The sequence below is a fragment of the Euwallacea similis genome, chromosome 10 (genome assembly GCF_039881205.1).
Source record: "Euwallacea similis isolate ESF13 chromosome 10, ESF131.1, whole genome shotgun sequence".
Taxonomy (NCBI): Eukaryota; Metazoa; Arthropoda; class Insecta; order Coleoptera; family Curculionidae; genus Euwallacea; species Euwallacea similis.
Window position 1 is genome coordinate 5202693 of NC_089618.1, and position 27603 is coordinate 5230295.

Here is a 27603-nt window from a genome sequence, read left to right on the forward strand (position 1 = left end):
GTTTTAATGTAACGCAATAAATTATTCAGCGATAAAACTAATCAAAAAAAGAGATAAATGGGAAGCGTATACAATAACAAGGTATGGGTTAAAAGTTAATTATATACATACCTTCTTTTGGCACACTCTGCCACCGGTAGTCTCAGGACTGATTTCGCACCGCTTTCAGCGGCTCATTGGCGGCAGCATGGTTCGAAAATACCCGTACAACTTAATCAACTGATTCTAGCTGTTGCTGATAAGGTGCCTGCCATTTCCTATTGACTCGATATATGTGCTTTCGTCCAAACAATCTAAGAAGACTCAAATCAGCCTTGACTTAAAGGAAAATGGCACTTACCAGCCAAAAGACCCACGGGCTTCGTTTTCTTGTCCTGCAATGTCCGACGGTCCCACGCCTTCACCAAGCCGTCATTGCCGCCGCTATAGATTATATACCAGGTATTGTCGGCGAAGAGGACGCTCTTAATGTCGTATTCATGGGCCATAATCGACATATTAATTTGCTACAAAAAAAAAACAAAATAACAATCGATTTCCCAAGCCCCTCGACCCTGATGTTTCATCTCCCAGGGACAATTCCAGCAGTCGTTGTGGGCTGAAGGAACAGAAAACCTGAGGATTTTAATGGGTAGGCGCTCGGGAGACTTCCACACTATCCGGTAGCCAGAGTGTCAGACCGGATAGCTTTAGAGGATTTTCCTCGAAACAAAAAACTGCTCCGGTTAAAAAAAAATAGTAAGGGGTTCTTTAATGAAATTCCTGTGTTAGTAATTTTGTCCAGACGATGAGCGTCAAATTAAAAATTATGAGTTTTTAAAGGAAAATTTTCCAATTGCATGGGAATAATTAATAAAATAATTCCAAGCAAAAATCGCCACAGCAAAAAGTGTACTTTCATGGGAATTAATTAACTACATCTGTCCCTCGTGACCTCAGTTTTCTTGGAATCGAGCAAAAACAAAATAAAACTTATCAGGGAACCACTTAATTAACCCTGACATCTGAACTATAGTATTCTAATCTTTCACGGCATTACCAAATCAGTATCAGCACACAGTCATCTTTTCGGACACTGTGATCATCGAGAGCGGACTGGAAAAAACCCTCGAGAGGGCCACGTTGCCACTCATTATCATCAAAATCTGACCGATAAGGGAGGGGATGGCATATATGAACGAATAATCCTAAACAATCCTTGTTGTTCCTGCAAACGTGCGCGTCCTGCAGGCTCAGAGCGCAAGCGGCGAAATTTTGATTCAGCCACGGAAAAAGACGATTTCGCTCCAGTTGTGTTGCGGCTGAACCTCGTCTGTCATTGCGGAAATATCGACGTGCTTAGTCTAAAACCCATTCGCAATGTATAAACAATAATAAAGCCAGATCTCTAGCGTGAATTTTATTATTAAATAGCGGGCATTGACAGCGGTTTCAGGCTGACCCATAATCGAGCGTACATAAGCCCCAAATCAGGTATGTGAACAATCGAAATTTAAAATGCAAATTTGTTAATGTTGAAAAGCGTAGAATCATGCCCTCCGAAGAGTCGCTCCATTTGGTGTTCCACCCGCACCCTTCCATAGCCAAGAGCGCTTACGTCGGCTCCTTGGGCGAGTACCAGCACATGTACAAGAGGTCCATGGACAACCCCGAGGAGTTCTGGGGAGAAATTGCCAAGCAGTTCCACTGGGAAAGTCCCATAGACCATGGCAAATTCTTTCGCTACAACTTCGACCTCACCAAAGGCCCGATCTACAATAAATGGCTCGACGGGGCCACCACGAATATTTCATATAACTTGCTGGACAGGAACGTGAGGAACGGACACGGGGACAAAGTAGCCTATTACTGGTGAGTAGTCGGGTGGTTGGCAGGTCATCAAACGAACCCAAAACAGATGCGATAATACTGTGCGCGTGGTCCATGCATTCAAATCGAATGATCGACGAGGCAAAGCACGTGGGAAATTTTAGACGGTCGATTATCACGTATGGAAGAAGACGCCGGTCCAGAGGTCGGCCCGATTTGCGTGACTTTGGAATCCCCTTCGGCGAATTCTTATCTATTACATATGTCCTTTCTCATACGTAACAATTAAACGGTTTTTGACGATGATAGATGAGACAAATTAACGAGAAGGGAAACATGTAATTGAGCGTAAATTACAAGCGAAAGTTTCGTTTAATTAACTCGTCGGAAAAGCTTCTGAGAACCCTTAGAAATGGACACTTTTTGGTGGCACAGTTTGGTGTCGGCAACGCTACAGCAAAATCGCGGCCATGGCAACAGTATGGCGGCAGGTAACAAAAAAAGCGCCAAACTGCTATTTCATGATAAACAACGTACGAATTCCCTGATCAGAACCACTGGCTTATAGGGCCGAAACGACGATATCTCAGGATTGACTCGTTGCAGTTTGATGGCCTTCGCAACGACGTGTCTATTCTGACGCAAAAAAACTATATTTTTTCATTACTTCTAGGGAAGGAAACCACCCAGACGACTACAGCAGACTGACCTACAAAACTCTCTTGGAAGAAGTGTGTCGCTTTGCTAACGTACTTAAGTCCAGGGGCGTCCAAAAGGGCGACCGAGTGGCCGTCTACATGCCCATGGTGCTGGAGGCAGTGGTGACGCTGCTGGCCTGCACGCGAATTGGAGCCGTTCACTCTCTAGTTGTAAGTACGTCCGTGTATTGTGTCATTTGATTCGTCGTTCTTGTAGGACACAAAAATGTGAATAAATTAAAAGCGACTGACGTCAAAGACAGACATAGTGCACAAATCGTTTCTAAATGGATGGTGACCTCGCATGTGGTTCCAAAGGTTCCCTTGGAACTACTTAACCGATCATTAGAAAGCGGTTTTCGTTAATAATGGATTAACGTAATAAGACAGAAATTTGCATATACCTACGACAGTAAGCGATCGCGGATAACATTAGAAAACTCGCAGGCCTAAATGACAACAAATATGCTTACTTTTTCGTAAAGTTGACAACGCCGCGCTTGGCTTTTGTTTTCAAAAATGAATGCCAGAAGTTTGACAAAGACGATTCGACCAACGCGACCAACGTTGCCAGCTGGTTACGGTTTTCAAACAAACCCGACATTTCTAAAGTCGTCGATACTGATAATTCGTAAAAATTTATCGTAGTTCGCTGGATTTTCCTCCGACTCTTTCGCCGAACGGATCTTGGACTGTGAGGCCCGCTTCATTGTGACAGCTGACGGGGTGTGGAGGGGGGAAAAACTGCTCCATCTCAAAAGTATATGTGACCAAGCTATGACCAAATGCGCCAATGAGGGACACAACGTGGAGACGTGTGTGGTGGTGTCGCATCTGGAGCGAGTAAGTTCGCCGAAGGGGGGTCCAACCCAGCGACAAACCAACAGGGTATGTATCTAAAATGCGTACCATTAAAATTCTTGACAGATGGCGGAGAAGAATGCACTGACATCATTTTGCCGGGAGCATTTCTTCACTTTAAGCTTCAATTTTACTAATATTATTACATTGAAAATAATGAAAAGGAGCTTTGGAGCGTGTATTACAGTCGAAATCATGGTATTCGTTAATTATAACTGAGAATTAAACGTTTTGACCCACCCTTTCACTGATTCATGATGAAATGGCGAATCCGCTTATCAAGAAAACTAGAATTTTAATTTTTTTTGCTGGCACCATTCTCTAAGATAATATTTCCGTTAACTTCCACATAGACTCCCATGACTGAGGGCAGAGACATTTGGTGGCAACAAGTAGTGCCTCAAGCCTCCACCAGTTGCTACCCCGAATGGATGCAGGCTGAAGACCCCCTTTTCATGCTCTATACCAGCGGATCTACCGGGAAACCTAAAGGGGTGCTACACACCACTGCTGGATACCTGCTCTACGCAGCCACTACCTTCAAGTATGTGTTCGACTATAAACCTGGTGATGTCTACTGGTGCACTGCCGATATTGGTTGGATTACTGGACATTCTTATGTCGTTTACGGCCCTTTAGCCAATGGGGCAACGTCGGTGTTGGTAGGTATAAAAAACTGTGCTCTTGAGAGCTAATTTAGTTCAGGATTTTCAGTTTGAAGGCACGCCCTTTTTTCCTGAGAATGACCGGTTTTGGTCCGTGATTGATAAATACAAAGTGAGCCAGTTCTATACTGCTCCCACCGCTATTAGGGCTTTAATGAAGTTCGACGATCAGTTAGTTACAAGGTTGCAGCAATCTCCCTTTTTTTTATAATTTTTAGTAACCCATATTGGTTTTTAGGCACAACTTATCCAGTCTCAGGGTTCTGGGCTCCGTGGGTGAGCCCATAAATCCAGAAGCTTGGATGTGGTACCATTCGTTAGTGGGGCGCGAACGCTGCTCTATAGTGGACACTTTCTGGCAAACTGAAACCGGGGGGCATGTACTGACAACCCTACCGGGGGCGCAACCTATGAAACCCGGAGCTGCTGTAATAAGCGTCCTCAAACAATAGAAAACATAAATTACAAAACAACCTTCTATGCAGGGGTTCCCCTTCTTTGGGGTGCAGCCTGCGATACTAGACGAGGCAGGGAAGGAGGTCAAAGGAGAAGGAGAGGGATATTTGGTCTTCGCCAAGCCATGGCCGGGTCTGATGCGAACTTTGTATGGAAACCATGACCGATTCGAGCTGACTTATTTCTCAAAATTCCCCGGTTATTATTGCACCGGAGACGGTATATTCATGTCTCAAACTGCCTTGGCTTTTTTTATCTTTAATACATCTTATTGTAGGTGCCAAACGAGATTCTGACGGCTATCTCTGGGTAACAGGAAGAGTGGACGATATGCTCAATGTATCCGGTCACTTAATGTCCACCGCGGAAGTGGAAGCAGTCCTCACAGAGCATCCTGGAGTGGCCGAAGCTGCAGTAGTAGCTAAACCTCATCCAGTCAAAGGGGAATGTCTCTACTGCTTCATAACCCTCACGGAGACTGGTAAGACTTTTATTTTTATACCCAAAACGTTTTATTATTAAACTCAACTTTAAGGTAAGTTTGACGAATCTCTATTGAAAGAGCTGAAGTCGCATGTACGAGAGAGAATAGGGCCCTTCGCGCAGCCTGACACTATCCAGAACGCACCAGCCCTCCCAAAAACTAGGAGTGGCAAGATAATGAGGAGAATTTTAAGAAAAATTGCGGTCAACGACAGGGACGTAGGTGATATCAGCACTTTGGCGGACAGTTCCGTGGTGGAACAGCTGTTCGCCACGCGGCCTCCAAACGTTTAATTAATTAATTAACTGTAGATAAGGACATGTTGTTGAAAACGACCATTTTCAACAGGGTCAGTTGTTGCTTCTTAAAGGGGGATTTATTTAGTTAAAAATAAAGCGCCAATACATATCATTCCGCTGTAATATATTTCGTTTAAGATTAGGCCTTATTTTAGGGAGTTCGTTATTGTTGCCGTCTGAAGAGATCTGTACGCTTGTAAATGTTAATAAAATAAACGACTATCATTGAAAAATTACATAGTTTGAATCCTAAGTGTGTATGTGTGAGCTCAAGTTTAGTTTTCTTGACAGACGGCCTCGCCATTTCATCGTTACAAAAACTATTGGTGGTTGCCTAACGTCAAACTTAAATCACTGACTTAAGACCTTATAGACGAGCAATAGACATTAACATCTATAGAAGTCCGACAAGAATAGAGATAATTTGGGCAACATGACGAGATTTTTAATTTAATTTTCTCACTATTAAGACGTTCATTACTCATTCATTCAAAGACATTTGCATTTACGACAATTTGACAAAAGGTAAAAGACTGCTACTCAGAAGATGCAAAGAGAAAGTAGTACGGCATTAATGCATGTACAGAGTTCACTTTGCAGTTGTCGGCCAAACACCAAATAAATCGTACACACGTTAGACAACATGATCTCACCAAGGAGGGTTGAAATAAAGAAGGAAGTAAGTAAACACTCCCTCACAGAAAGTTCTACATACTAATAATCACTCTACATAGATCGCTTATGCAGAAAGCCTCTGCGAAGAACTAAAAGCCCAAGCAAAAGCCCTGGAAGCCAAACTAGAAGATGGTTCTTCGAAGCTTGAAAATTCGGTCGCAGGCAAACAGGCTGTGGCTAATGAACTCAAGGAGGTGCGGAAGCTCTTGAAGAAGTATACTGACCAACTGGACCACTTAAAAACCCATGACTCGGCACCGGTCAAGTTCGTGATGACCCTAGGCCTTGTCATCTTTGTGGTGTGGATGATGGTAGTTTTGAGTGAGAATTGGGGAAAAAATTAAGATAACATCTAAGGTTTAAATTAAATTAGTTGTAGGGTGATATTAAGTTTTTCCTGTCAGAATAAGTATAAGCTAAGAGAATAAGTTTTTCTCAAATTTTTATAACAAATAAAAGAAATAATAAGCAATCCTTAAACGTGTAGAATATATTTACAATTAAGAGTATAAATTTTAGTTTCTACAAAAAGATATTTAAGAATTGATGAAATAGGATTTTTTAATTAACATAGTAAGAACAGAAAAAAAATTAAGATAATTGTGATCTTCTTGTAATATAATAGCAAATGCTCCTCACCATTAATGTTCAGTTAGTTATCTTATTAGTAGATGGCACGAGTAGACCTATCCAGATAATTGACGGAGAAAAAAAATAGAATATATTTCTCTCTTTTTTTAAAAGATTGTAGTAGAGAAGGATAAAATCAGTCCAATACATAAAGTCACAGTAAAACTACTAATGTTGTTATTACAGATGACAACTATAAAAAGATTGATCGGTGTTTAGCGTGTTTTTTTTTCAATCCCTACCGCGGCTTTTAATTTGTTTTCCCCTAACAAAAGCTCCCAAACCGCCTAAATTACTCAGGAAAATGAAATTAGTACGGTAAGCACTCCCATCATCCCTATTTACCACTCTCAACTCTTCACAATCCTCGAAAAACAATCCTTTAAACCGGAACAAACTCCTAACCTCAAATCTAAATCCCTAACAAAAACTCGTAATTTCCAGGTTTTTATTCTTAAAACCTCACAAATTACTCTGGAAAAATGAAATTTATCTCAAAACACACCGCAAATCTCCATTTCCCATTTCTTCACAATGCTCGAAAAAAATTCCCTTTTACACAGAAACAATTTTTAGGTTTTTAATGAAACTTTCCCACGAAACCGTGACGATGGAGCTGAAAAATGGTACCCAGGTGCATGGTACCATCACCGGGGTGGATGTTGCTATGAACACCCACTTGAAGGCAGTCAAAATGACCCCGAAAAACAGGAACCCTGTCAACCTGGACACACTCACAGTGAGGGGCAACAATGTCAGATATTACATTCTGCCAGACAGTATACCGTTGGAAACTCTGCTGATAGATGACACCCCAAAGGCCAAAGCTAAAAAGAAGGAGGGAGCCAGAGGAGCTGCTAGAGGCAGGGGTCGTGGTAGGGGACGTGGGGGCCCCAGAGGCCGAGGCAGAGGCAGAGGAAGGCGTTAAAATTTGAATAGATTAAGGTTTTTAAGTTAAGGTTTTGTACGGCTAGATAGCAAGTAAGAGGAAAGTTTCAACATTAACAAAAGTGAATTGAGTAATTTTTGGTTCAGTTAAAATAAGGGCGGCCAAGTGATTTTTAGTTCTGTTGGCATTAGAATTTAGCTTAAAATATAATCATTTAAAGTATTGAGGATTTTATTGATGTTTTAGTAAGCTGCAAAGGCCTCGATAAAGTGGACTTTTCTATCTGAATCATATTTGTTGATGTGGGGCAAGTTTAAGTATTCTATAACTGAGAGGTCTTGACAATGAGAAAATTTTTCATTATAACTCTCATCTCGGTTTTTTAATATTAAAAATAGATCAAAAAATTGCATTTGCTAAAAATATACTTCTGGCCACTGATCACTATTTATTCCGCAGTCTGGCCCCTGTCTAGATTCGTGCCAAAAGCCCGGTGAAGATATAAAAATATTACAAAGTCCCGTTAACAACGGACAGCGTGGAGGGCTCCAAACCCGCTAAACAAAACCGCACGAAGCGTGTAAAAGGTACAAGGAGAAAATTTGAAAAATGTACTCACAAAGTCTGAACTTTTTGTAAGTGGGGAAACGGCAACGCCGCACTTGGCGTTTTTTTTAATGGCTGCAAAGCTTGATAGCAGAAATGCGGCCATTTTTGATGAATTTTAACACACAACTTCGATTTAAATGCATTTTGAGTCGAGGACATTATTGACCACTAAAACCCTTGAAATCTAGGAGCGTGGTCAATTAGAAAAACGACAACACAGTGCTGCTCTTTTGTGTCCAAACACATGACTGCGACATAAACGCACAGCCTTCTGGGCAGAAACCATTGCCATATGTGACAGCAAATCCCTCTCTTCCATTACAAATGCATCTCAAATTGTACGACTTTCCGTACAATTCTGATCAATGCGCAACCGAGCCGGGCTCGCAAAAATATTATATGACATACGGGCCCGCGCCTGCGCATCCGTGCTACCGCAAACATGGCGATTCACACTGCCTAAATATACGATGTGGGAAAACATTCCTAATAAATAATTAACGGGGAAATTAAGTGATTGTTTTAGCGAGCCGCGTGGTACGACCGAGACGGATCGAAACGTGAGTGCCCCGCGAGGCCCCAGGGCCCTGTACCGCCGCCCTAAGGCCCTCGTGTCGTAAACACTGCCTAAATATTTGACATTTAAATAATTGTCGTCACTTTTCCTTATATTTACCTTTTTTTTTTAATGCCTAGATTTTGTTCCTTTGGGGGCTAAGCCCCAATAGAGATAGAGAGAGAGAGAGAGAGATAATATAGGGAGAATTTGTCATTACTTGTTCCTAAGATTTTAGGTTAAGACAAGAAAAGGTAGAATGCCTTTGCTCTTTTGTTGACGTTGCCTAGCTACCAATTTTGTTTATAAAATGTCATGGCCACACTTATTGTTGTCTTAAAGGTATTTCAGGCCTGCACAGTATAGAAATGGATACTCTTCGATTGTCGACAACCTTTGCCTTTGGTAAGTTTACTCTGTAGTAATGTGAGGGAATTTGTTGACACTCATGGCATGCTTACCTTTGAAAATTTAATTGTCGGGGCCTCACAAATCTGAGCCTACAGCCAGTCAAGTAGGCTGAAATCAAGGCCAAATTAGCTTTAAATTCGTTTAAATTATTTTCGAAAAATGTGAGATACGTCCTGGTTGGATGGCACAGTGCTATGTGTGTGCGTGTGTGTGAGAGAGAGTCTAGAGATTTTGAGTGAATTTGGTTGGGTGCCAATAGAGGGAGACACCTGTTGGTTTATTGATTTATTCCTTTATGTGTGTATCCACAGTAGACTATCTTTAAGAACTTATCTGGCGGTTTTTTATTAAAGTCATTTTATTAAATCTAAAGCAAGAGACCCCGAAATTATAAAAATAACCGAAATTAATATTTCTAAGAAATACGCAAAATCACGTCTAATTTTATAAAATCCCTCCCTTATTACCAGCTTTATCTATATTTCGCATTTTCTCCCGTCTTACAAATTGCTCGGATTCTTCTGGAAGTAATCCGCCTCCGTTGGCGCCGCAGTTCCCCTCTTTTTAACTGCATTGGCCATGTCTTATGAAGGGTTTTTCATTAAAGGGCCCTGACTAAGCATTCTAACAACTCATTAAAAAGAGTTTTGAAGGTAAAAATATAATGTGAGTGTCACTTATTAAAGTTATAAAATTTACTAAAAATAGAGCCGTTTTCCGGAAGTAGAGGTCCGCGGCATAAGCTCAATTTTACATGCAAATCGCGACTTAACAGACCCTCCCTCTCTCCGCTTCCTCGCAGATTTCTAAAATTGATTCGACAGGCCCAATTCCGTGGAAAATTGTGTTCCGCTCCCCATGGTAATAACGAAGAATGCAAATTTTCGCTATGTAACAGCACTATGTGCTGTAAAATGTATCAAGAAGGGAGCTGAGTTAGGATTTCTTAACGGTATAAGGGTATGCTTATTTCCGTAAATTCCCATTAATTCATGGACAACGAAATTGAGAATGTCATCAAGATAACAAATGAAGTTTAAATAAAAAATTATCGATCGTGGAAAGAACTTCGTTCATTTTGTTAATCTTGAGCTGTCAATCTCATCGCAATCTAATCATGAATTGACGCTTACGACCGCTCAAATTAAAGGAAATTTTGTATTCGAAATAATGAAAATGAGACAAAATATAAACGAACGTTTTCAATTCCCGAAAATGGGCGCCACATTCAGATAGCCATAAACTATAAATTTCCACGTATTTTGCGCTTAAATGAACCGCATTAATGGGCAACAGCTGCTTCTGAAACGGCGCCTTTGCCATTTCCACATTTGAAAATTTGAAGCTTATCTGGTTGCCTATATCTGAGGAGGTTTGCTCTCGATATAAACCGTTGACGTGTGATAGCGAAGTGGGAGGGTTGTTATGGCAACAGACAAAGATGGAGTTAGCCTGAGCCTTTTTCTGGCCATTAACAGGCTCATTTATGTTATAAATTTCCCTTTTTCCGAACTTAAAAATCCAATTTTCCCAAATTTCCGCTGCTCGAAATTTGTTCGGTATCTTATTACATTGAAACGGGGGTCTGAGACTTCTTTGTTCTCACCCTAACAGACATTATTTCCTCAATTTTTTCGATTATTATTTCATTTCAGCCAATAATCTTAACACAAACATCGATCCACGGACCAAGAATGACATTAGCAAAATTACGCTTTTATCACCAGAATGTGGGTCGTTCCAGGGGAAATGTATCGACAGCGGCAATTTACGGTCTATTCGGGGAATGGCGGAATTTAGGGCGGCAGATAAAGACGGTTTTTCTGCCGTGGCGCAAAAACCATCTCCTTCCTATAGATTATGTTTTATTAGGTTTCTGCCAAGCCCTCAGTAATGCATCTTATAAAGACAAACGGGTCGTGTTTTCACATTAAGGAAGGTTACGAACGAAACTGCGGTCGTCGAGCTATTTTCGTTTCAATCCCGTGATTGATTACCTTTTAGGGCTCGTTTTAGATCATTGAGACTCTTGAAACTGACATGAAGTATAAACGTACAGCACTTTTTCATATCAGTTCAAAACGTCGCCTATAGAAGGAGCGATCAAAAATATCACGATGAAAAATGAAATCTTAACTGCCAAGCTTCCTCTACTATCTGGTGACAGGGCTCTGTAACATTTCGGAAGCCTGAGCCAGCGGACCAAACTGAATATTGCCTCGGTCTGAGTTGCCAAACGATGAATATTTGAGATGCGCCGCTAGTCCGCACGGAGACCAGTACTCGTAGGTGTAAACTAACTGAAACCAGTGGTGCCGACGAAGAGCGTTTAAAATTGATTTTTTTGGTGCCCATTTGTGGTGTTACGGAGTTAAATTAAGTAATTTATAGTTTATATTTTCATAGGATTAATTGTATTGTTGCGAGTGTATTGATTTGGTAGATAAGGCCCTTTGAAGACCGTTTGGAAAATAAAACAAACGTGAATGCTGCAGAGGCTAATACTGATTTTAAAAACAAAGATTTACATGTGCGGAGCCAACGTCTCGTTTTGAAGATTTATGACTGTTTAAAGAAAGAAAACAAGCATCATTCAGTTAGAACTATTGTAACACGAATAAGCGAAATGACTACATTTTTATCATTCTCAACGATTTATAGGGTTATTAAGGAAGAATATGTTATAGATCACAGCTTTGAAAAGAAAGGAACTTATCGAAAATTTAAATAAATCGACGATTTTGACAGAGACGTTATTCGAAAAATTACATATAAATTTTATGAAGAAAATACCGCACCTACATTAGAAATAATTCGAGAAAAGCTAAAAGACTGCTCCCATTATAGTCACTTGGCAATATTGCGAGCCATTATGATGGACTACGAATTTAAATATAAACAAATTGATAATGACATGGTGGTAATGGAGTCATAATGAATAGTTGGTTTAAGGGGAGAATGTTTACGTAAAATTAGGGAGTATCGACAATTAGGAAGATATATAGTTTATTTAGATGAAACGTGGTTCGACGCTCACGAATTGATTAAATACAGCTGAGTAAATAATTTAAAAAAATGTAGTTTAAGTATTCCATGTTCGAGAGGCGATTATTATTCTGCACGCTGGCAGTGAAAATGGATTTATGCCAAAGGGCTTGTTGTCCGCAAAAAATACAAGCAAATCCTCTGCTGATTACCGCGAAGACATGACTGCTCATCTACTCAAAAAATGGTTCGTCGAACAATTGCTACCAAATATCCCCCCTAACTCAGTCATTGTAATGAACAACGCCCCTTATCGTTCCTGGTTACTAGTCAAGACCCCTAATAATGGTACAAAGAAACAGGACACAATCAACTTTATGAGAGACAAAAATGTATATATTCCAGAAAAAGACAAAAAAATATTAGACATAATAAAGTCTTTAAATTTCAAAAAGGAGTATGTAACTGAGAAACTATGTCGCCATCAAGGACATGCAATTTTGCGATTACCAACCTATTATTGCATTTTTAACTCAATCGAAATAAATTGGGGGATTAGAAAAAAATGATTACGGAAGATAGATAAGTCATCAAATTTAAGTGGCGCAGTTTTGGAAAATATTTGGCAGGTGATAAGTGAATTAGAAAACATAGTGTGGAAACTATGGCTACTTAAGTTCATGTTACACAAAAAGAAAGAAGATCAGTAACATGTATCATCTCGTGTTGCCTCAATAATTATTCAGCTTAGCATGAATAGTGCCTCTATTGATGATAATAATGATGAAACCTGTATTTAAATTTAATTAAAAAATAATATGTACGTACTAAACTTATTTATTATAATAATTCAAAAAATATAATTTTTGTTACACCTATGTCCTGAATTTCTCTAACGTATGTCGGTAAGAGGTTTTTTCGCAGTGTCATTTGATAATGAAAACACTGTAATCAACGATAAGAGATGATGAAACAATCAAATTAGATATTCATTGCGTTTACGGCTTCAGCTTATTTTCCTCAATTTGTGGAGAAGTTTACGTATTTTACATATCATATGCATATCTCGCAGCTTGTCACCTCTTCGACGAACAATGCCGCCCCCTAGCAAAGGCACTTCCACGTTAGATAAGGGAAAGGTGTTTCCGCTTTCGAACCACCAACACAACGGGCCCATCTCTTTCTCTAGTATTGTCCGTGACAACGGTTGTCAGTCTTTACATAGAACCGCGACAACAGAGGGAGGTTGTGACACATTTTGGCAACGCGGCGCTAGTCTTTTGTTCAAGAAAAATACACTAACAGTAGTTTCCTATATCGATTGGACGGTGGACGAATTAATTAATGCCTTTGGAAATTATTCCCGCTCGGTCGCCGCCTTCACACATCGGCGGCTTTCGAAACGTGTGCCGCCAATCAGCCCGCCAACATTTATGCATCCGGACTGGTGCATTTCGTTCACTTCACTTGCAGGAAGGACTCTCCGATTCCCGTTTTAACAGGATTTTTCCACCAGATCTAAAGTCTTCATCTGGGCAAAATGGCGAAGGTTGTTTACTTTTGTGAATTCTCAGTTGCCTCTATTTGATTTCTCGAAACAGTAATTAATGTGATTTATATCAGCGTGATAATCGCACGAGATCGAGTAAGTCGAAATCATCAATTTAATTAAACTCTCTCTAAAAATAAATCATCCAGGGTCGTAATAACAAAAGAGAGAATTCGGTATTTTCGCATTTTGACGTCACAATAATGTGTGTGTTTCGTATTGAGTAACAAAAAGCAGAACTTTCTGTTATTGTGTTTGGTTAGGCGACTAGAAATAACCGTTTATCTTCCACCCGAAAATAACTTCGAAAACAATGCAAAATCGGTATTTCTCAGTCTAAATTTTCCATATTTCAAAATTGTCTTAACTGCCTAAAATTGTGCTCTCAACGTCAATGGTTTTGTTAATGGACTAACAGGCAGCCAGCAATACTTCTCTAAATCAATGTTGCCGCTTAGTATATTTAATACGTGAAAATGTGTCAAATTTGGTAATTAATCTAAACTCTCCAGCTCTCCATGAAAATTAAACGGGGCCTCCTTTTAAATGGATTGATTAAGCCGGACGGAGCTAAAGGGGCCTTTCTCTGGCTCATTAGTCGCATGCCCATTTTTTATTCGGGGGATTTGGGTAAATGGGCCGTGACCGACTCAAGGCGATAACGAGATAGTTAAAAGCACAGCTCTTTGGTTTATCATACTTGAAGAGGCATGGCAACGGTGCAAGCTTCATTTATAAAGTTGTCATTTTTCACTCTTATAAATAGGAGAATATAAGATGTGGCAACAAGGTATTCATCATTTGTCTGTGACAGCATCGTCACTCTCGATTGTATTTTCAATTCGGCATTTAGGTCTGCCTTACTGTGATATGTTACAAAATGTCACAGACAGTGCAGAAAGCTGCTATTTTCTTAAATCTTTAAAGATGCTGCAACCAGGCATTAGTCGCTTGTAAGTGACCTCATTTACAACGTAGGTTTATCCGCCAATACAGAAGCTTCTTTCACTAGGTCCGACAACAATGTTTGTTTACGTGTCATCTGGCTGTCAATCGCCTTTGCCAACGTGTTATAACTTCTAGGTTACAAGACGTGTTCTCAAATATCACGTGGCCATGTAAGGTGTCGAGCCTAAAACTTCTGACATTTCCTAGGAAAAAATCTATTTTATGATGTCGCAACCTGGCAACAGGGCCTATTTCTTTAATTGCTGACAAGCACCTGCCATTATCCCACCTCGGCAATGTTGCCAATTTCTATTGCATTTTCCTGATTCTCCAGATTTTCTTTTTTTTTACAGACAGCTTCACACAAAACCTCTGCTTCCGCCTAAACTATTCATAAGCCCTTCCGCGAAGAATTAAATCCTCATTTGAGTGGTGCCATCAGTCAGCTTGCCCAGCATGACCGGCCCCTGGGGGTATCCGCATTAGAGTAAGCCCCGTTTTCCTGCGTTGCAGGCCCGAAATCCGCAGCAATGGCGCCCGATTTTCTTATTTCGTCCGGTGGACGGTGTCGTAGGCTCCCAGCACTGACCAAGCGCACCTCTCCTAAGGTGCCCGCCAGGCACTGTTGCCGATATTGATCGGGCGGCGTCGGGACGCGCGCACTCCCCAGGACGCCTCCGCATTGCCAACTCCCCTATTCCTGCCCCCAACATTTGAACAGTTTTTCCGCGTTTGGAAAAGGAGCGAAAGTGGGGGCTACAGGGAGAAAATCTCCGGAAATTTGACAACACGGTGTGGATTGGGACTCGGACTAATATCGGCGAGCTATACCAAGCAGTCGTAGATCGGGAGTGTGCACGAGCCATTTCCGACGAAAATTACAGTCGCGGACCATTTACCGAACAACCGGAAGGACCAACAAACATGTCTCTCTCGACGGGGTTTCGGTAGGAATAATTCAAGTGAAAAACCACTTAAAATTCCTTGCAAGTCTACGTTAAAAGCCCCCATAAAAATTCCTCGAGACGCATTTACTAAGAAGCCCTAAGCCTTCTTCAGTTTTAATCAGCTTAGAAGCAGCGTATCTCTGTCATTCCTCGAGCATTTGCACGTTTTTCTAGGAAATTTTGAGTGTGAAAACTTAGTGAAATTGCCTATTGGATTGTTCCAGAATTTAAAAGAATTTAAATCCAGGCAAGTATATGAAATTGTGAATGAGGATTGTAGCTCTGCCACATCCAATCACATCTTTGCTTTCTGGCAATTTCTCGAAAAGTCCTCTCGCTTACGACTTTCCCTATGGGTTTCCTGAACCCCTAAATTTGCTCTACGCACCCCCCAGGGGCACCCCTCCGCTAATAAATCCGACATATTACACCTAGGCCTAAACGTGAAAATTGCCAGGAGTGAGGATAATCTTAACCATATTTCAGACCCTAGAGTTTGGGTTTTTTTTGCAGTTCGCCCCTGTATAATTTTCGTCAAATTTACCCCACATATAAACACAATTTGTCCAAAATAAGGATGCATTAAGGAATTTTGAAAAAATCCTTTGATGGTTCTCTTGGATACACTGCACATGACTCCAATTTGTGCTGACTGTGTTTTAAAAGGGACTATTTCTTGACACATGGCGAAAGCAATTCTCTCTAAATCTGAAACGTGTTATTAGTTATCTATGTGGCACTTCACTTGTTTAAGCCAGATAATAACGACTTCAAAGGCCAATAATGACAGAGAAGACAAGAATGGAACTAGTTGAAGCAAAAATATGATTAAGTATTATCAAAAGTGTCTAATTAAAAAATCCTCTCACTGCAAAAAACGCCTTTTTTAACAGCTAAAGATATGGCTTTTATAGGTATGTTTTCCCAGAGCATTTTCTTACTCAGGAGTAGCAGTTTTGCTTACGTTAACATTGAACATAAGTAGAACTTTTACAATTCAGATTTTTATCTTCTTTTGAACGAAAAAATCTTTTTTCACCACTAAATTTCGCTTTTGGGTACGTTTACATCGCACGATTTAGTAACTCAAAATCTTATAGTTTTATTAATTTAGGTTAAAGTCCTCAATGGCGCAATTTCACCGTCAAAATACGTAACTTTGACTACGTTTGCATAATAAAAAATCGTCCATGTGTATATTGGCGTCCTGCATTTTTGACCCCGGAACAAGGTGTTTACCTGCGTTTACATCAAGTAAAATTTCATAAATTTTCACTTCATAAAAGTGTACCATTTCGTCGTCCAAACACCGAACGTTTGACTATGTTTACATCACTCATTTGTTCTCCATTTTCCTCAATTAGGGTCAAGGTTTCCACGATGATTTTAAAACGTCGGTAGATCTATCCTTTGCCGAAAATTTAAATGTGACAACATACGTCCTAATTTTGGCACCCACGAGCGAGGAATTTCGCGGGGAATGTTCATTGTTTATTTATTTGGACGCGGCATTAGTCGGATGTGACAAGTTGTTGGACAGCGTCCAGCGGATTCGGAATCGCAACAATGAACTTTCGCCAGGGCCCGAAGATTGATTTTGCCGGAGGGGAATGTTCGTTTAAATGCCGACGGATATCTAATAAATGGATCTTTGGCCTGGAAAAGAACAAAACTACTTCTTTCTTACTCGGACCAGAGTCACGAAGCTATTATCCAGTTCGCTGTCGAAATTTGTCTCATAGAGGCATATTGAAAGAAAATATTATTTGAGTACCGGATGTGTCTAATTTATTCAATAAAACATCACTTTAGATATCAATTAAGTTGGAATTACGAGCATATAGCTGTTAAGAAATCCTTGAAAGAAATTAACCACCCGCCGATTCTTTAAACAATCTGAATTTAAATATATTGGCTGGCGAAAGATATATTATGGCTGGATTGGCTTCTAATTGCGAAAAAGATCTGAAAAATTGGAGTGTAAAAAACGATTTTCTCAAATTTTCAAACGTCTTAATATATTTAGAAAATGGCAACAAGGCGCTGAACGCTTAATTCCAAGATGGACGTCAGAGTTAGGCAGGAAAAGCGCAAACAGATGGCGGAGGCAGAGAGAGAATTTTATGGAGGTTTCTGTGGAACTGAAGTACTTGAGTGAATTGGGTAGAAAAATCATCATATGTGATCTCATAGAAAACTGGAAACCGATGATGGCCTTGTGGCACGTAAATAACCCAAAGGAAAAGAGTCTCAAAACCTATACTCAAAAGGCATTTCATGGTAGATTCAAATTGATTTTTGAAGTTTCCAAAATGCATTTTGCCATTTGTTTTCCAAGAAAATGCCACTTCATATGCACAAGGTTGCAAAATAAAATTAAAAAAAAACAAGAAACAAGAAAACCTGTTTCTACACAAACTCAAATTCCATTATTCAAATATCCGACACGGCCCCTTTGAATACTTAATCGGAGTTTCCCTTAATTTGATCTGTTGTCCAAATATTTTGCAACTTAAAAACCGGAGCAGGGAAACTTTTCCCGACCGAAACAACGGAAAGACTCGTTGATTGGGAAACTTTTCGACATAATCTTGGCCAAAGTTCGTGCGCGGATTGAATCCCATTAAGAGTTTCACTTTCCAGCAAAACTGGAAATTACACAAAAAGTTTCAAGTAGTGTGTGCACTTGTAAGAAGCAGTTGGAACAGATCCAAGCAATTACAGTCGATTTGATACAGATTTGCGGGAGGAAGTGCCATATAAAATCCCCGATATTGCGGCGGTTTACAACTTGTCGGTTTCGATACGTTTCCAATAGACGGGGATTGAAACCTTGTAAGAGCGGGAGCTGAAAATATTTTCCTCGAGGTTTTAAAGCTTAAATGTTGTTTGAAAAGGGTTTAGGAAACTCTGAACAGGTGAATGGTAACAACCCTTCGCTTTCCTAATTTTTTTTTAGTTAAATTTCATTTTTGGACGCAAACTCTAGGCATGGCGTTACCGTATCTGTTTTAATCGTGTTATTCCAGGTGGCCGAAAATAAAAAGCCCAACAATCAAGTGTACAAAAGCGTGACATAATCGAGGCGGGTAAAAATAGAGCGGTTAGGTAGGGCCGAAAAAGTTGGGGGGTGCGGCTGACATATTATCGTCGTCTAGGGACACGTTTTCCTACTATCCCGAAATTGGCTCCTTTGGGGCAAATGCATAGATCAATACCGTCTGACGTCCGAGATAAACAGATTTTTCTTGCGCCTTTATTTCTAATAAAGAGAGCGTTCGCGTAAACATTTAGAGCACTTTTTTCGGCTAAATAGATCGCGCATTTTCGCAGACTGTAAAAGCCGGGTTTTAGTGTTTTCATGATCGATCTCTTTCAGCGAGACGCGTATTTTTATCCGGCTAATTAGGAGGGAATTTATCCCGATCGAACCTGAACTAACTTAACAATAATGCTATGTGCAAAAATATTCTTTTCGATAATAAATTGTATTTTTTTGGACAAAATCCAAGAATCGGGAACTTACGTAGTTGCCGCGAGAGCAGTCAAAGGACATTAGTTATTGTTTTAATGCTTGTACCGCAATATAAGGCTTCGCTTAAGGTAGGAGGATTCGCGGAATTTTCTTGATGATACTTCACATTTCAGATCGGCGCTTCGCGTCAATATTTACAACTAAAGTCGTAATTTTTCCTCGCAACAGAAGTGTTGAACTTCCACCGAAAATTTGTTTTCTTTGGAATAAGGCTTAGACGCACGAACTCCGATCAATTGCGTGCATAATCGATGCCTCTCCTCCTCATAGAATCAACGTCACAATTTAACGATTATCGCGACCCGAATTAACCTGTCTTAGCCCAGGTCAAGAAGCCTTTTCTCCCTTGAATCTGGGTCACGGGGGTCGATTTTAGTGGCGCTCTACTGAAAAACTCTGTAATTTACATGTTTCTCCTATTGTTGCAGCGTTGCCGTGATGGGCTGCTTCGGGAGCAAGGATAAGCTCTCCAAAGAGGACATGGACTTTTTGAAGTCGCACACGCGATACGACGAGAGCACCATCAAGGAGTGGTACAAGGGATTTAAGGTGAGTTCGTGGAAGATGTAAAACTTTCTGATCTAGATGCGCGTGATCGCCCTAACAATAATCCACTCGCATCTACCTACATCTTGGGGATAATTTTTAAAATCGAGCCCCCGCATACCCCATCGGCTGCTCATTTGTCTGCATGCAAACGCCCGCTGCCTCGATAAGTGATAAGTGGGCAAATCACATTTCAACTTCCCAACCGATTAATGCCAGTCCCACCCTGCTTCCGTCCAGAGCAATAAAACCCGATTAACCCCTTCCGGCGACCCTTTTAGTACTTCGGGGCCCTCTCCATTATGCAAAAACGGAACAAGAAAAAGAATTACCTGCGAAACACACTTCGCCTTAATACCTTCGATAGGGGTTAGTTTCAAGGATGCGCCCTTCTGACCCCCTTGCCGCACTGTTATATTGGTCGTTTGAATCAGTTTTAAGGCCCTCGTAAATCTAATTAATGACGCCGTAAATTCTATTAATTCAATTCCCGGGAAAGGTGATTAATCTCGTTTTATGATGAGGGAGGAATGTATCAATTGCCACAAGGTTCTTTTGGTACGAAAACCGTGGAATTTTCTCTAGGGAGTTTGCACTGTTTGCAGCTTCTTATTGCGACGATTTCTCGGGAGGATTTTGCCGGGCACAAATCAATTTCCTTCTATTAATTCCCAAAAGGAAGGAGTAGAATTACTGATAGATACTATTTCCTTTAGTTTAAAGACTTCGATGGCGCACCAGATAAAGTTCATAGATAAACGGTTTGGGGATAATGGCGATTTTGCGGCAATTTGCATTTGGAATCATTGGAAAACGGCAAAGTCGGGGGATGACCGAACTTTCAGGACCGTCAAATTTGTCTTTGGTTTCGAATTTAAATTATTTCTCACAGAAAATGAATCAGTTAAGGTCAGAGGATGTGGAGTGGGAAACGAGCACGTGACGCAATGGCGAATAACGTTGTTCATTGAAGTTCTTGCGGTGGCTCCAGGGGGTCAAACATATTACATACGGAAAGGACCATCTAGAAGTGAAAGACTACAATTTTCTTACTGCACAATAAACAGGGTGTTTAAATCGCTTTCTCCTTTTGCAGCAAGACTGCCCTAATGGTCGGCTGACGCCCGCCAAATTCGTAGACATGTACAAAATGTTCTTCCCCAGTGGCAATGCCGAGGAGTTCTGCGACCACGTGTTCAGAACATTCGACATGGACAAGAACGGCTATATCGACTTTAAAGTAAGTGAAACAAAGAGCAGACGTTGTCAAAAAAAAAAACATTTCCTCGGATCGATCCGAGGGCTGCCGACAAAAACGTCATAAATAATTTATTCACCTGGATGTTGACTGGTGGAGAGAGAGGAAAACTTCGGAATGGCGGCGACTTGAATCGATGTCTGGCAGGAAAGATAAATCGCTGACGTCTTGTAAAATTGCAATTTATAATATGGGAAATGGAGGGTAATTTTGTCGCCCCCAGCAGGGGTGATTTACGGTTGACAATACGCACGAGTTGAGAGCTCCGATTGTTCGACAAACCAAATGCTCTTTCAGGAATTCCTCCTCGCCATTGACGTCACGTCAAGCGGCACGCCCGAGGAAAAATTGAAGTGGGCCTTCAGGATGTATGACGTCGATGGCAACGGCGTCATCGACATCCAAGAAATGACCAAAATTGTCCAAGTAAGTCGTAAATTTACACACGCGCGACCGGGCAAAAGGTCGGCACCCCAAGTCGGGATCTTTGTTCCGGTTGAACAAGGGTCCTTTTGACGTATTAGATTAATATTCACTAGGGGGTGGGATTATCGATCTTTGCATGCTCACTTACCCCCACGAAATAACAGCGGTCTCGCCCAAAAAACGGCAAATAATACCCGCAAACTCAACAAGTTCCTCTCTTTTTACTTCATCTGCAGGCAATCTACGATATGTTGGGTGCGTGTTCGTCCAATCGACCGGCCGATTCGGCGGAGGAAAGGGCGAAAAACATCTTCGCGAAAATGGACGAAAACAACGATGGTCAGCTGACCCAAGAGGAGTTCCTTAAGGGCTGTTTGCAGGACGAGGAGCTGTCTAAAATGCTGGCCCCTTAAGGGCCCTTCCGCACCAGGGACGTATTTAAAGCGATGGGCCTGCGTCGGTGGGCGATTTTACTTTCGCCGCCGAAACAAAATCATGCACTCCCCTCCCTCCCCCCCTCCCCCCAAATGGCCTGTAAACGAGGCTTTAAAACGTGGTTTAAGCAGGGTCCGATTCCCCTCAGTTTGTAACCGGTACAATCGTATGTATGCTGAGAATTAAAAGACTTTTTTTGTCCTACTTTACATGACATTATATCGATGTATTTATAGACTTTTTCGCAAGTGACGGAGACGCATTGAGAAAGTATTATATTACTATTACTGTGTCCATATCAATGTTACAAATTACCAATATTTACTGTAGTGATTCCCCATTAATGTACCTACTAACACTCGGAAAGGCACAATGAACATATCTTCTTTCTGATCTCATTAACTCTATTGAGGCATTTACTTCCTTCATATTGAATGTTTGTCCCATGATCGCAGCATTTACACCCTTTTTCAGACCCTTTTTCTTAAGCACACTGAGCAGAAATTGCGATTCAACAATAAAGGCACAAATTGCCCCTCTCGACCTTTTACCTTTAACCGGCGACTTCTAAGAAAGAGGCTTACGCCGATACGAGGGCTTCTTTGTGCCGCGCGGAAAATATTATATTTCGCCGCTATTGTAGCCCCGGCTAATCGATTAATTAGGGCGCACTTACGGGGGCATAAACACGGGTTATACACGCTTAATTAAATTAGGGTTAAAGCGTCAAAAACCGATTTTTAACCCTTAAAGCTACCGCATTTTCATGGGGCATTGAAGCCGTATTCGGTTCGACGCAAAATTTTGTTTACACGAAACGTGAAAACAACCAAGTCAACCCTACGTATGATCGTAGTAGGCGTGTGTCGCTTCAATTGCCCCTGGCGCCATCTCTGAGATTAATCGCCTAATAAAGAGTTCCACAGTTGCCCCCTCCGGTGCAGTAGCCCTTGAAAGAAAGACGATTTTACGTTCGACGAGACTTCCCGGTTTTCTCAATTACGCGCGTTATTCTCCTTAATAATTACCATTATTAGGATCATATCGCCCGGGCGTGCTCGCCGACCTTCCTGAATCCTCCCAGGAGCACAAAGAGACGGTTTTATTTTTATTGGTACAAAGCGTTCTTTTGTGGCCGGGGCTGTTGCAAACGCCCGTTTCCAAGGCGATAGTGGGCGGTAAATCGGACTTTATTTAACGTTTTGCACGTAAAGCAAGCAAGTGCAAGGAAATAGAGGTTTTTTAATCGATGCCGAGCATGCTAAACTTACCGGCACGAAAGGCCTCTCCATCGCAATGCCAATTCAGTTAATTCCCGTTTATCGCCGGTGTGTGTGAGTTCCGTCCGGACACTGCTGGACGCTCTTCTTTGCTTTTCCCGCGATTTCGCGTGAAAACTACCGCTCTAAAGCGAGTTAAAACCGTTGTAAAGTCGCGGAATACACGTCTAAAGTAATCGAAAAACTAACTAAAAGGACTCTTGGTTATTCAATTGTTTTTTGACGTATCAAGGCCGATTTTGTTGTTTTTGGTGCGCGCGACGTTAAAGTACGTACGTATGACTGGTTGCCTGATCTCGTTAGATGCTTTAGGTAGAAGCTTATGCCAATCGATGGGGATTTTGAGGGCTGTTGAGCAGCATCCCTCAAAAGCGCCTCATTATCTCTTGAGACACAATTTGAAGGAACCAATTTTTACTTGCACTGAAAGGGAAACCCCGCTGTGTGGCTAAGGCACATCATTATACACCACCCGACTTTACTATAGTGATATTGTTTAAGTATTTTTCTACTCACACATCACTCTCTAATGCTGTATTAGGACTAATGATAGAATGCTAAAGAAGTATTAATATGTGTCTCTACTTACGTGTTCTGTACAAAGTGCAACGGCAGGATTATGCTTGTTATCGAAGGACACGAGGTGTTTATTATTAGCAATAGCCTCTCTTGTTTTGTATATAACGAGCAATGACTATAGCCGTAAAGTAGGTTCTCTATATACTCGTGCACCAAAAAAGTCAATTTTTTATACCCAGTAAGGTATGTTAGCTGGACACCCTGTATATTGCGTTATGACGTAGCGTGTAAATACGGGCCTCGGACGCCGCTGTGGCGGCCCCAACCATGAACTTCTGCAATCGTGCATACTTGAGGACCCTTCAGTTCAGTCTGCTATAGTGGGCACTTATTTGTATAAACTTTTATAGCTGTAAGCAGCAAAGAGACAAAGATGGATTGTAATAGAAGTAATCATCTACTAGATGTAAAACGTCCCTTAATTATCTCTCTCTCTCTTTCTCCAAGCTCTATTTGACGGTACTTTCTCATGAGTAATACAATTAATGAACCCCCCAAACGTTTTTATCAATAATAATTAACATTATGATGGTAATTAAAAATGTCAAATATTTGGACCAGGAGTTTGTTTGCGTACCCCATAAAGTTTCTCCGAAATCTAGCTTGATCATAGCAGCCCTAGGCCCGATCAACTAAAATGCATAGGCGGCGTTAGCTGGTGAGAACGAGTGAGTGAGACCGAAGCTAGTCTAGTCATGGGGAAGCAGAACAGCAAGTTGAAGCCGGAAGTGTTGGAGGACCTGAAACAGAACACTGAATTCTCGGGTAAGCGATTGTTGGAAGGGTTTGCTTACCTTTGGTTAACCGGGGCTCGTTTGCAGACGCGGAGATCCAGGAGTGGTACAAAGGCTTTTTGAAGGACTGCCCTAGCGGGCATTTGTCCGTCGACGAGTTCAAGAAGATTTATGGAAATTTCTTCCCTTACGGAGACGCGAGCAAATTCGCGGAACACGTATTTAGGTAGGCATTTAACAGGCAAAACAGCGCGACATAACCATGAAGTCCCCCGCAGGACTTTTGACGCCAATGGAGACGGGACTATAGACTTTCGGGAGTTCCTCTGCGCCCTTTCGGTCACCTCTCGAGGTAAGCTGGAGCAGAAGCTTAAATGGGCCTTTTCCATGTACGACTTAGACGGAAACGGTTATATATCAAGACAAGAAATGCTAGAAATCGTTACGGTACGCCCTCGCTAGACCTCAATAAACGACACTCACAAAAAAGCTCCTTGCAGGCCATCTACAAAATGGTCGGGACGGTGATGAAGATGCCCGAAGATGAGAGCACTCCCGAGAAGCGCACCGACAAGATCTTTAGGCAGATGGACAAAAACAAGGACGGCAAGCTGAGCCTGGAGGAGTTCATCGAAGGGGCCAAGAGCGATCCCTCGATCGTGCGGCTGCTGCAGTGCGACCCTCAGGCCCAGTAGGTCCAGTGCGTGAAAGTTTGGTTGTTTTGCCCCCATTTCCTCTCTACTCGCGTCTTGAATTGATTACAATAGAATTGTTAAGAGTTTGCCCCTTTTCGTGTGTGTGTGTGTGTGGTTCAAGCGAGCTCGGACTAAACTGGACTCTTGTGTAGTGATGGAGAGCAGTTTTGGTGGTGCTTTCGGGGGGTCAGCTGGATGACTTCGGACTTTCGCTTGGTCTTGGGGAGAAACGAGCGGAGATGATGTTAAATTGAGTGCGTTCCAAGCACGCGGGAGTTTTTAGTCTTCGATTGCTACGAGCTTCTGCCTGAAAGACGGGAGCTAAGTGCTTCAAATTGGCTAGAAACTGAACTGCTGTTGAATCTTTCTGGTTACTTATCGAAGATACCAAAACTTGGTAAATTCCTCTTCAATGCATCTCTTTTTGTGGTTGAGAGTATGCAACTAGCATTACAGCAAAGCCCGTAATGAATAAGATTAATTCCATTTGGGGCCTCCAAAACCACAAGGGCACATTAAACTCAAAATTTCATCCAGCAGCGCTCTGCAGTTGTCTTAGGACTGCTTCGACGTTCAACTCTTAGCTAAATGTGAATAAACTCGAATTTCAACAGCTTAGAAACACGACCTGACATTTTTGACAGCAAAACGTTACAACAAGCTTTATGAATATTTTCACGAGCCGAAAAGGGAACAATGTGAAGAGAGGGTCTGAGGGCAGGTCCTTGCTGTATGGCCAAAACGGTGCTTTAAAGTGTGCTAATAAAAGATGGAAAAAACTTACCATTCGCCCGGTCCTTGAGCTGGAACTTCGTGCCGCAATCGGATAGCGCAGGCGCCATTTCTTACTGCACGCAAACTGGTTGAGGATGTCGGACTCGTGATATGCAACCAGCATTGCAGAGCTCAATTTCCCCAAGACTCGAGCCGAAACAATTCTAATTTATAACGGTATGGGAATGGGGCTCCCGTGGGTCCCATTGTCCGTCGCTAACTTTCAGGAGATCTGTCTAACTATAACTACTGAAACTACTATAATTTATACATAATAGATGATAATTTAAGCTTAGGTGAGACCCCGATGCGGCGCGGATGACTGGGGGTGCTCGGCCGTCCGGGGCGATATTATTGGATGTAAAAAGTTTTTTGAGCGTTTCTGTAAGGGACAAATCGAAGTACTAAATACGAATAATTACTCCATTTGAAAATGATATTTCCAGAATATTCTATTATAGTCCATAATGTACGATGTAAGTGTTAATGTTTTCAAATTTTTAAATGTGATTCCAGTAATTGGAGGGGCGCAGGCTTAGATTCCTCACAATAGCAATTTCATCCGGCCCCTTCCATGCGACTATTATATTTTAACTATTATAATTATAGGATGGTCTTATGATTATGTGTATAGTAATAAAACTGTGCCCTCTACCCCCGTCCATTGCAGACGGACTGCTCCGAGGCGTCCTTCTCCAATGGAACATTCTGGAGAATCGTTCCACCCCAACTTCCACTTTCAGTGATTCATTGAGAGTTTTCATTCTGGGGGGGGTCGCCGCCTCGTTCTCCACCTTCAAGGGAACTATTCACAATTCCCCATTTTTTTCCGCGTAAGATCAAGACGTATGTCAACAAACGCGCTCTTCGCGAGTTCGTGGACGACTACTTGACGTCTGTGGCTTCGATGACGTTTTAACGCGTCATTAACGCCAATAATCGATATTGTTACCAAAAAACGTCACAATCGGTGATAAGTCGCTCCCCGAGGCGAGAACGGTGTACAGAACACGAGCAGAATCAGCTGTCACTCACGTAGTTTGCAGACATGTCCTGAGATCTTCCTTTAAAGATAAAAAGCGCGTTACATGTTTGTTTTTTACCTCCCTCTTTATCTCTTGATTATATCTTTAAATCAGTGTAATAAAGTAATCGATATGAAGAATAAACATTGCTGGTTATTTAAATTTAATAAGGTGCGTTTTATTGCCCTGAAGCAGCCGCGTCACATCGGCCATAGCTGACAACAAAGAACGCATCATATACGTAACCGCTCCGGCACCCGGCCGCTTCAAATTTCGACCACTTTCTCCCGGATCCGGCAACGAACTCGTAATATGTCTATCTAAATTATTGTTTCACAAAGGTCTTGGAACCTCAAGGAAATGGGTCGCTCCTCTCTGCCCGCGCGAGGGTCACAACAGTGGAAAGTTGGGCGGCCCACGCGATCGCAGCGTTATGCAACGGCTTACATAAGTCGGAATTCCCTGATTGCCTCGGGCAATGCAAAAGTGAGTCCAGCGCAACAGCCTTTACATATTAAGCGCTGCTTCGCGATCACACACATACTTAATCGATGTAGGATATATCGAAATTTTTCCTTTGGTTTGAGTACGGCGTGAGCGCAGAAATAAGTCAACCTCTGTGGCCTTCAAGTCCCAATTTGAACGAAGAAGAAATTACCCGGAGGCTGCTTAGTCATAAGTTACGTTGGCGGCTTAAGCGATTATAAAAGAGAAATTGGAATAATTATTATTGCTCTGCGATCATCGCAGCGTTAGCTAGCGTTTTCCCATCTTTGCATGGCGCTAGTTTTGCCTCAAAATGCCGCTGTGGCGCGTCCATGATGACGTAAAGGATGCTGCGGGGA

General features: G+C 41.6%; 5 protein-coding genes across 6 annotated transcripts; all 5 read left to right on the forward strand.

Moving 5' to 3' along the window:
- The first annotated feature begins 1206 nt into the window (after positions 1–1206).
- On the forward strand, positions 1207–5505 carry AcCoAS (acetyl coenzyme A synthase). Its single transcript, XM_066393771.1, has 10 exons — positions 1207–1473; positions 1528–1851; positions 2483–2678; positions 3156–3395; positions 3722–4030; positions 4083–4216; positions 4272–4461; positions 4519–4708; positions 4767–4970; positions 5025–5505. Exons 2-10 carry the CDS (start codon positions 1532–1534, stop codon positions 5264–5266), a joined length of 2025 nt encoding a protein of 674 aa, XP_066249868.1. The 5' UTR covers positions 1207–1473; positions 1528–1531; the 3' UTR covers positions 5267–5505.
- Positions 5506–5839: 334 nt separating this feature from the next.
- LOC136411676 (uncharacterized) lies at positions 5840–6291 on the forward strand. The gene is made up of 2 exons (XM_066394329.1): positions 5840–5951; positions 6007–6291. Exons 1-2 carry the CDS (start codon positions 5916–5918, stop codon positions 6289–6291), a joined length of 321 nt encoding a protein of 106 aa, XP_066250426.1. The 5' UTR covers positions 5840–5915.
- A 491-nt stretch (positions 6292–6782) lies between these two features.
- SmD1 (small ribonucleoprotein particle protein SmD1) lies at positions 6783–7688 on the forward strand. Its single transcript, XM_066394023.1, has 2 exons — positions 6783–6895; positions 7154–7688. The coding sequence occupies exons 1-2, from the start codon at positions 6882–6884 to the stop codon at positions 7503–7505; spliced, it is 366 nt and encodes a 121-aa protein (XP_066250120.1). The 5' UTR covers positions 6783–6881; the 3' UTR covers positions 7506–7688.
- Positions 7689–8498: 810 nt separating this feature from the next.
- Nca (neurocalcin homolog) lies at positions 8499–26928 on the forward strand. The gene is made up of 5 exons (XM_066393790.1): positions 8499–8635; positions 24133–24295; positions 24352–24490; positions 24543–24711; positions 24765–26928. The coding sequence occupies exons 2-5, from the start codon at positions 24226–24228 to the stop codon at positions 24957–24959; spliced, it is 573 nt and encodes a 190-aa protein (XP_066249887.1). The 5' UTR covers positions 8499–8635; positions 24133–24225; the 3' UTR covers positions 24960–26928.
- On the forward strand, positions 8644–24087 carry LOC136411290 (neuronal calcium sensor 2). 2 transcript variants are annotated; one of them, XM_066393791.1, is made up of 5 exons: positions 8644–9036; positions 19435–19555; positions 20649–20792; positions 21108–21236; positions 21473–24087. In XM_066393791.1, exons 2-5 carry the CDS (start codon positions 19445–19447, stop codon positions 21647–21649), a joined length of 561 nt encoding a protein of 186 aa, XP_066249888.1. In that variant the 5' UTR covers positions 8644–9036; positions 19435–19444; the 3' UTR covers positions 21650–24087. The 2 variants fall into 2 exon arrangements, with proteins under 2 accessions (XP_066249888.1, XP_066249889.1); XM_066393792.1 differs by lacking the exon at positions 8644–9036 and adding an exon at positions 15280–15718.
- Positions 26929–27603: the final 675 nt, after the last annotated feature.